Below are 10242 nucleotides of genomic sequence, written 5' to 3' on the forward strand. Positions count from 1 at the left end.
AACAAAGTGGTGACTATTGTTCATTAGGCCATTTCTAATGGGCCAAATTTTGTTTTAAGTGATTCGGAGCATGTCGCCCAAGTTCATGCAGATGGCGTAGACTATTGCTCACGAAAATTTGCAAAAGCCTCCTGAATTTCTATTTTATGGCCCTAAAATGCCAAAAAATGAGGAACGATCATCGCAAAGAGATAATTATTATTTATTAGGTCATTTCTGATGGACACACAAATTTTAGGCGATACGAAGTCGATCGCCCTAGTTCATGTAGATGGCGAGGACTAAAGCACGTAAAAAACGGAAATAGTCCTAAATTCCTGTATTATAATCCTAAAATGCCAAAAATGAGGAACAGAGATGGAAAAGTGATGATTACTGTCCATTAGGTCGTTTCTTATGGGCCCGTAAAATTTTAGGCGATTCAGAGCCGGTCGTCCGCGTTCATGCAGATGTCGTGGACTATAGCAAACGAAAAATCGCAAATCGTCCTTAATTCCTGTTTAATGGTCCTAAAACGCCAAAAATAAGGAAAGGTTATGGCGAAGCAATTACTATTTTTATTAGGTCGTTTCTGATGGGCCTAAAAAATTTTAGCTGATTCGGAGCCGGTCGCCCGAGTTCATGTAGATAATGTGGACTATAACACACAAAAATTTGAAAATCGTGCGAATACCTATTTTATGATCCTAAAATATAAAAAATGTGAAACAGTCATGGCGAAGTGATGACTTTAATATGTCATTTTGGATGGGTCCGTAAAATTTTAGGCGATTTGGAGTTGGTTGGCGGAATTCATGCAAATGACATGGACAACACAAGAAAAATAAAAAATCGTGCTAAATTCTTATTTTATGACCATAAAACATTAAAATGTAAGGAACGATCATGGAAAAGCGATGACTATTGTTCATTAGGTCACTTTGATGAGCCCGAAAACATTTAGGCGATTTGGAACCGGTCGCCCGAGTTTATGTAGATGGCGTTATAGCACACGAAAATTCGAAAATCATCCTGAATTCCTATTTTATGGCCCTAAAACGCCAGAAAATAAGGAACGATCATTGCAAAATGATAATTATTGTTTATTAGGTTGTTTATGATGGCCCCGCAATATTTTAGTCGATTTGGAGTCGGTCACCGAGTTCATGCAGATGGTGTGGACTAAAGCACATGAAAAACCAGAAATCATCATGAATTTTTGTTTTATAGCCCTAAAATGCCAAAACATGAGGAACGGTCATGGTGAAGCGATGATTATTATTTATTAAGTTATTTCTTATGGGCCCGTAAAATTTTAGGCGATTCAGAGCCGGGTGCCCGAGTTCATGCAGATGGCCTGGACTATAGCACACGAAAATTCAGAAATCGTGATGAATTCATATTTTATTGCCCTAAAACGTCAAGAAATGAGGAATGATCATGGCAAAGTGATGATTATTGTTCAGTCGGCCTTTTCTGATCGGCCCGCAAAATTTAGACGAGTCAAAGCCAGTTGCCCGAGTTCATGCAGATGGAGTGGACTATAGCTCACGAAAATTCAAAAATCATGTTGAGTTCCTCTTTTATGACACTATAACGCCAAAAAATGAGGAACGGTCATGGTGAAGCGATGAGTATTATTTATAAGGTCGTTTCTAATAGGCTCGTAAAATTTTAGGCAATCCACAGCCCGTTGAGTGAGTTCCTGCTGATGGCGTAAACTATAGCATACGAAAAATCAAAAATCATATTGAATTGCTATTTTTTGGCCATAAATATTCCAAAAAACGAGGAACGGTCATGGAGAAGCGATGAACAATCAAGTTTTGTGGATGTTGTTATGGATAATGAAATTCCATATGAACAATCAAGGCATTTTTCCGCAAAGCGAGTTCGGATCAGTATATAATCCAAATTTGTTGCTAATCGGTTGTCTATGGTTCGTAATAATGAGTCATGTTCTGTTTTCCTTTTTATTGAAAATCCCTCAAGCTCAAGAATGATGCAATAGTTGAAGCATTTCAGGGTAGTAAGAGTAGTAGATCTTGCTTCCTGGACGTTTCATGAGTTTCCCAGTTTTATAGTTGAACTATTGCAATTGTGATACCTAGCTTTGAGTGTTTACTCGTACACTTCTGTATTTGCAAACTTTAGTACTTAAGTCTCCAACATCTATTGCGTGGAAGTATTCTCGATTTCTCATATTACCATCAGAAATTTTCAAGAGATCGCAATTGAGACATCTCCCTTTAGACTGGAATTACTTGAATCAACATGAGTCTAGAGAGAGAAGTTGGATCCTGGGAAATTTGCAGTGTCTATCTCGGTTGAATCAACATGAGTCTAGAGAAAGTTGGATTCTGAGAAATTTGCAGTATTTGTCCGGGTGGAATCCTTTATCAGTCGTTAGACGACTTCCCAACATAAAGAAGTTGCAAATATGTGGCGTCCGTGAAGACTACATAAAAAAACCGAATTCGGTCGGAAATAAAAAATTAAAAAAAAATTAATAGTTTACGATCGATTTCGTTCGGAAATTTGAAAATAAAAAATATATATTTAATAGTTTCTGACTGATTTCGGTCGGAAATTAAAGTTTGACAGTCAGTCAACGCATTGAAGTTTCCGACCGATTTCGATCGGTACACATTTGCGACCAACATTTTTCGGACCAATTAAAATCGATCGGAATGCGATCAATTTTGACCGAATTCGGTCGGAAATAGCGGATGGAAATACGCTGTTTTTAGTAGTGCATGGGCAACGACTTTCATGATTGTTGCTACTTGGATCAGCTTAAGGAATTGAAATTTAAGATTCGAAAGATGGTAGAAAAATTATTACTATTGGAAGGCCATTGTATCCTACATCTTTAGTTCTTCCTCCTCTAGGTACTTTTGCAAAGAACCTTAAGAAGTTAGCTTCTACCCGTACTCGTTGGCGTTGGGAGGATTTGGGGATTCTTGGTAAGTTGCCCAAACTCACCACCACTAGCCAAATACTATAATTCATCATGACCAACAACCGTTATCACATAGCCACAGTCACAACGTCAGGAGTCAGCACATCAACCATTATTATATATCGCCAACCATAGCTATCAACCACAACCACCATTAATTACTACTATCATCCACCACAATTATTAGTTGCCACCACCAATGACCACCATCAACCACCATTATTAATCGTTATTGTTAGCCACTACCACTACTAGCGACTATCCACAACCGACACCACATCCAACATCACCACCCCAGTCGACACCCACAACCGCCACCAACTACCATATTATTTTTAAAAACATATTTTATTGATAAAATATTAGATTAATTAACTTTTAAATAAAGATAAAATTTATATATTCAAATGTTAAAAATCAAACAGTCTTAATTATTTAGTATTCAGATTTTAATATACATCTTAATATTTATATGTGTATATCTATTTAAATATTTTAATTATAATAAAAACAAATGAGGCCTAGTGAGATCACTCTGACTTAATTGAGGACAAGGTACGCATCATGTCAACGCTTTATTACTACCATAATTCCGCGTTAAAAAAATTAGGATAATACAAGAATTACCACATATATCCACCTCAAGCCTTTGTGCTGAGTTCTTGGCCAGCGCGCGCAGGAGCTGAGCAGAAAATAGGATAATATTGTAACTTTTGGCAGAATGGAAGTCTACGCCCCCAGGCCAGAGCCACCCACAACCCAAACCAATTTTACTTCAATAATGTCTGCAGGTACAGAAATCAACTGCTCACTTTGAGAAGCAGTCAAAGAAGATGGCTTTAATTTTGTTTGTTGAAAGTTTGAAACAGACCTCAGTTTACTTCCAACAACCTTCTGTTTGCCGTGTTGGCAATTTGTCTTGTCTCAAGGGAAAAAAAATATGGAACTTTCACCACCACTCATTTAGAAGTTGAATATTGGTACTTTGTATATATTTAGTTTATATGTCACAAGAAAATATACTCTTCGTCCCAATTTATGTAAAAATTATCGAATTTCGAGAGTTAAATGAGTAATTCTTTGACCATAATTTAAATATTTTAATTATTAATTATTACGATGTATAATACTTTTTACATAATTTTTAAATATGTAAATTTTATTTCAAAAAATTTAAAAATATTGTTTAAATATATGATCAAAATTAATAAATTTTATTAATTTTGAATCTCGTAGAGAAAAAGTGTCATATAGATTGAGACATATATAAAAAAATATACTTCACGCGGAAGCACGTGTCTTGCAGTCTCTAAAGTCAACACCACTAGTAATGTGAATAAAGGATTTCCTTTGCTAAAATTCTACCACTTTTCTTAGAAGTTCATTGGTACTTCAAATGAATATAAATCAAACTTTCCTACCTAATGCTCTCATAGAAACCTTCTCTTCTTAATGAAGTTAGGAAAAGTTTAGGAAAAGAGGACCTTTATTCCTGAAAAAGGGAATTTTATTCATCTTGAAATTACAAAAGGAATACTGAAAGACATTTTTATTTAGCCCAAAACGGTGATGTGGTTTAAAATATTAATTGAAGTTTGCTTAGTATGACCCCGGAGAAGCAAAAGTGACAAACATTTTGGAACGAAAAAGACTATTAACGGTTTAAATACTACTTTCACCATTTTAATTTATGTGAACTCATTTGATTGTGCATGGAGTTTAAGAAAAAAGTAAAGACTTTTGAATTTGTGGTGTAAAATAAGACACATATATTTTATGTGGCTATAAATCATTGCATGATGGTAAATTATTTCCAAATAAGGAAAGAGTCATTCTTTTTGGTATGGAATAAAAAGTAAATATGCGATCACATAAATTGAAAAGGAGAGAATATATATTTTTTGGGACTATTCAGATTAGTAAATATAAAACAAAAACTAGAGCTAGGCTTCCAACTGGTTGATAGAGACGAGAGTGGACCAAGCTGGAAATGTGATGGAAGCTAACTTGTGATCTCAACAAACAAAAGAAAGACCTTTCCACTTTCTGTTTTAAATTGAGAAATTAGGAACTATCACACAAAGAGATTCTGCCTTGTGTATGCACAAACTCTCCATATTTTTATCACACACTACATACGAGAGAAAGAGAGAAACTGAGACATGGCTTATGCTGCTATTACTTCCCTCATGAGCACCATACAACAATCAATGCAACTTACTGGACATAACCTGCAATCGTTCTATGAAAAGCTTGAATCGTTGATAGCTATTACGGAGAAACCGTGCAATAATATGATAGGCAATCTTGGTCCATTGACAAGATTGGAAGCTAAAGTGATAGAGCTAGCATGCAGCACAGAAGATATGGTTGACTCGGAATCAAGAAATGTTATGGTTGACCTGGAATCAAGAAATGTTATAAACATAATTTCACGAACAATATCCTTTTGGAGACTTCGTTTCCTCTTGAAACAAGCAATACGAGACATTGATTGCACCGCGAAGAAGTGGATAGGAACACAGACCAACCAAGATCTGAAAGCACAAAATCCGATTCTTCCCTCTACATCTGAACGTGCTTTGGAGCCCGAGAATATGATGGTCGGCCATGAAAATGAATTCGAGATGATGCAGGACCAACTTGCTAGAGGAGCTAGTGAACTAGAAGTTGTCTCAATTGTAGGTATGGGGGGCATTGGCAAAACAACTCTGGCGAACAAAATCTTCAGTGATCCATTCATTATGTCTCGCTTTGACATTCGTGCAAAAGTTACTATTTCACAAGAGTATTGTCCGAGAAAAGGACTCCTAGGCCTTCTCTCTTCTATCACTGGAAAGACCGATAAACCTTATGAGCAGCAAGATGATGGGCAACTAAAGGACCGACTTCAAAAGCTCCTAAAAGGTAGGAGATACTTGATAGTCGTTGATGACATATGGAATGAAGCAGCTTGGGATGATATAAAACTATGCTTCCCAGACTGTAACAATAGGAGTCGAATACTCTTGACCACTCGAAATGTGGAAGTGGCTGAATATGCTAGCTCAGGTAAGCCTCCTTATCAAATGCGCCTTTTGAATTGCCATGAAAGTTGTGATTTACTGCACAAAAGGGTCTTTCTGAATGAATGTTTCCCCCCTGAATTCGAACAACTTGGGAAACAAATTGCATTAAACTGCAAAGGATTACCCCTAGCAATTATTGTAATTGCTGGACTTCTTTCCAAAATCGGTAAATCAATGGATGAGTGGCAAATGGTTGTTGAGAATGTAAGTTCATTAGTAAGCACAGATGTTGATGTCCAATGCATGAGGGTGCTAGCATTGAGTTACCATCACTTGCCTCGTCGCCTAAAATCGTGCTTTCTGTATTTTGCAATCTTCCCAGAGGATGAACAGATTTTTGTCAATAAACTTGTGGAATTATGGGCTGTAGAGGGATTTTTGAAGGTGGACGATATGAATAACATAGAAAAGGTGGGTGAAGAATTTCTAAAAGAACTTATAGATAGAAGTTTAATTTCAATCCAAAATTTGAGTTTTGATGGAAAAATCGAGAGTTGTGGAATGCATGATTTGATTCGTGAACTATGCTTGAGGGAAGCTCAAAACATGAATTTTGTGAATGTTATTGGAGAAGAGAATGATCGAAATCCATGTGCACAGTTGATGCATTTTTCTAGGAGTCGAAGTCGGATCAGTATCCAATCGAACAATCGAGACGATTCTATTGAGGCAAAATTGGCCATATATCCTGAAAAAGATGCCCGTTCTATTATCTGTTTTAGAGGGCATTGGTTCGTGCAAAAGTCGTTACGTTTCAAGCTAGTAAGAGTACTAGATCTTGCTTTAGTGAGATGTAGTACTTTTCCTAGTGGGATACTTGATCTAATTCACTTGAGATACCTTGCTTTGACTCTTTATCCTCACTTGGAGTCGGGAAAAGAGATTCCCTCAACAACAGTCATTCCTCCACCGATATCTAGCCTATGTTATCTGCAAACCTTTAAACTTTACCTTCCTATTTCCAAAAACCTGGTCTTTCCTTTCATATTACCATCAGAAATTTTGGCGATGCCACAATTAAGGCACCTCTTTTTAGATTGGAATTACTTGCAGTCTTACGAGACTACGAAGAAAAGTTTGGTTCTGAAAAATTTGCAGTGTCTGTCTGGATGGAATCCTTGCTATTGTACTGGCTCTGTCTTTAGACTATTTCCCAACTTAAAGAAGTTGCAAATACGTGGCATCCCAAAAGACTTTAATCACCATGCACTCTTTGATTTTTGCAACTTAGATCAGCTCGAGGAATTGGAATTTTGTGTTACTTATCCGCGTTTTGGTTGCTTTCTGGATAGAACTACACATCCAGAAGGCCGTTTGAGGCTCCATAATCCCCCTTTATTTAATGCAGAAGACGCTTTTGCACCTTTTCAGCTACCTCATCCAAATAATTTTCCACAAAACCTCAAGAATTTAGCTTTTAGTGGCACTTTTTTTTGTTGGAAGGATTTGAGCGGTTTTGGTAAATTGCCTAAACTCGAGTCCATTAAACTTGGATATGATGCTTTCCAAGACAAGGAGTGGGAAATAGTTGATGAAGTATTTCCTCGCTTGAAGTTCTTGCTCCTCGAAGACTTAGAGATTAGGCACTGGAGAGCCAGTTGTGACAATTTTCCGTGCCTTGAACGACTATTTCTCAAAGGTTGTTGGTATTTGGATTCAATCCCTCAAGATTTTGCAGATATAACCACGCTTGCTCTAATTGATATATGGAGGTGTGCAAAATCTGTTGAGAATTCCGCCAAGCAGATTCAACAGGACATGCAAGATAACTATGCAATTTCTATTGAGGTCCATATCCATTAGGCTAATTGTAAGAAATGGTCTTCCTTGATTTAATTGTTGCTTGTACAAGTACTATTTGTGTGTCCAAATATAGGAGTTTATAGTCCACTTAAGTTTCTAGTAGTTGAAATATAGGAGCCAGACACCATTTCTTTGCTGCTTTGCATTCTTTTATGTATCTTATGTTAGCCTCTAACATTAACAATCCTCTCAAGTCTTAAATTCTATGACTCTTAGTATGTTGTCCAGTAGTGAGCAATATGTTAACTTTTCATAAATGCATGCCCGTGCGCTTGTTATAATTTTCTCTTGTTTAGTGATACAACAATAAACCCAGTATACTCCCACAAGTGGGATCTGGGGAGGATAGATAGTACGCAATCTTACCCCTACCTTTTTCAGGTAGCGAGGTTGTTTCCGATAGTCCCTCGGCTCAAGACAAGCATGCATAATCACAACAGTATATAGAAAGAAAATGCAATAGTATGAAAGTCAGGGAAGCAGTAGCCAAAACACAAGCAACATCGGATAGTAATAGCTCTTGTTCAGATATATGTAAACTTTTTTATACATGTATGGGAATGCTTGTTTTAATTTTCTATTGTTATTTAATTTTGGGGATATGATTTCATTTTTATTCTTTATTTGTCTGCAGGATAAAATAGGTTATGACCTTAAGGTGTTTTGAAGATTAACTGTTCTCTTTAGGGATGTATATGGATTAGGTTGGTTCGATTTTTATCAAAACCAAAACAAACCAACTATATCGGTTTGGATTGGTTCGGTTTTGTCGGACTTTTCGGATTTTTCGAATTTTTTATTACTTAAATATTACTTTGTTAATTTTTTATAAGTAAATATATGTTTAGTAAAAATATAAAAAATTAACAAACATATTATCTATTATAATATTCTTATGTGAGAATTTCCTTAGTAACAAATAATAGTTATTTTTTAGTCATCTGACAATAATTTTTCGTTGAGGTACACTTTCAAGGCTAACCGAATTTAGTAATTAAACATAAAAATCAATATGATACCTAAATAATAATAATCACTTCACATTCAAAAAAGATATAAGAATTTAATAGATCTTAACATATAATATGAATATGGAAAAACAACGAGATTGACACATTTCAATAACTTGATAAGAAAGAGATACATACAACCAATTATTTAAGATTAATAAATATGGGGCACTTTATATTCTATTAAATATTATATCCCGCAAGAGAATCCCAAATATTTCTAGACATTTTTTAAAGAAACTATATTTATATGTCGGTTTGGTTCGGATTTTTTTACTCAAAAACAAACTAAACTAAATTGGATTTTTTAATCGGTTTAGTTTAACTTTTCGATTTGATACGATTTTCCGGTTTGGTCTGTACACCCCTAATTCTCTTAAAGAAATATCAATTCAAAAGTCACATGTTTGAGTGGCCATCTCCTTCCTCTCCTTTTTTTTCCTTTCTGAATTTTTAGCATGGGGGTAAGATGAATTTCGATGGCTTGTAACTCAATCATATCTTATCTTTTAAAAAAAACACTTACTTTGGAAATGTGTAGTTTGGATCACAAAAACTATTTCTATTCATACATAAAATAATTATATAATAGGGAAAATGTATAATTAAACTTAGTGCCTCAAATAAAGATCAGATTCTCGAGACATTATATCTTCTTGATGGCGAGATAATGTTGATGGCGAAATCTAGGAAGTATAATCATGATTAAAGTTAATTTTATTAATCTTGAGAAAGATCAAAGCAACTGTTCCAATTACATTTTCATTTGATATTTCAATTCCTCAAGCTGATCAAAGTTTCTTCCTCTTCCTCTTCCTCTTCTTCATTATCTTCCTCTTCATCGTCTTTCTCTTCCTCTTCCTCTTTATGCTTGAGCACGGACCCCTGTTATATAAGAGAATTTTTTAATTTAAAATTTAAATATCTATTTAAGTAGCAAAAATCACGAAGGATGTTTTTCTACCTATCTGATGTTTTTCTTTTTGGAGGAAAAAAAAAGAAGAAGAAAATACCATGGACGATAGAATCAAGTACGGTTATGTACAATAACTTGGCCAAAAAAGAAAATCCCCATGTTTTTTTCCTGCTATTGTGAGTTACCGGGATGGTTTATTTGGAGTTTCGGAGAGTTTTTAGACACTTAGTCCCTAAATGAGAGCTTAAGTTTTGGAAATTTGACCGTACTCGGAACAGTGTGAAGACGGACTCGGAATAGAATTCTGATGGTTTCGTTAGCTCCGTTAGGTGATTTCGGGTTTAGGAGCGTGTTTGAATTGTGTTTTAGAGGTTCGTAGCTAATTTAGGCTTGAAATGCTGAAAGTTGAATTTTTGAAGTTTCTAGTTCAATAGTGAGATTTTGATTCGAGGGTCGGAATGGAATTTCGAAAGTTGGAGTAGCTCCGTAGTGTTGAATGTGACG

The 10242-nt window shown here is 35.5% G+C and overlaps 1 protein-coding gene across 1 annotated transcript; it reads left to right on the top strand.

The window, feature by feature from the left end:
• The first annotated feature begins 4988 nt into the window (after positions 1-4988).
• On the top strand, positions 4989-8388 carry LOC107817477 (putative late blight resistance protein homolog R1B-16). Its single transcript, XM_075220064.1, has 2 exons — positions 4989-7819; positions 8194-8388. The coding sequence occupies exon 1, from the start codon at positions 5104-5106 to the stop codon at positions 7810-7812; it is 2709 nt and encodes a 902-aa protein (XP_075076165.1). The 5' UTR covers positions 4989-5103; the 3' UTR covers positions 7813-7819; positions 8194-8388.
• The last annotated feature ends 1854 nt before the right edge of the window (positions 8389-10242 follow it).

Source organism: Nicotiana tabacum, chromosome 8 (assembly GCF_000715075.1).
Source record: "Nicotiana tabacum cultivar K326 chromosome 8, ASM71507v2, whole genome shotgun sequence".
In the NCBI taxonomy this organism is placed as follows: Eukaryota; Viridiplantae; Streptophyta; class Magnoliopsida; order Solanales; family Solanaceae; genus Nicotiana; species Nicotiana tabacum.

What these genes read in the sequence shown, in the direction of transcription:
- LOC107817477 (XM_075220064.1), top strand. Translation starts at nt 5,104, where the DNA reads ATGGCTTATGCTGCTATTACTTCCCTCATGAGCACCATACAACAATCA.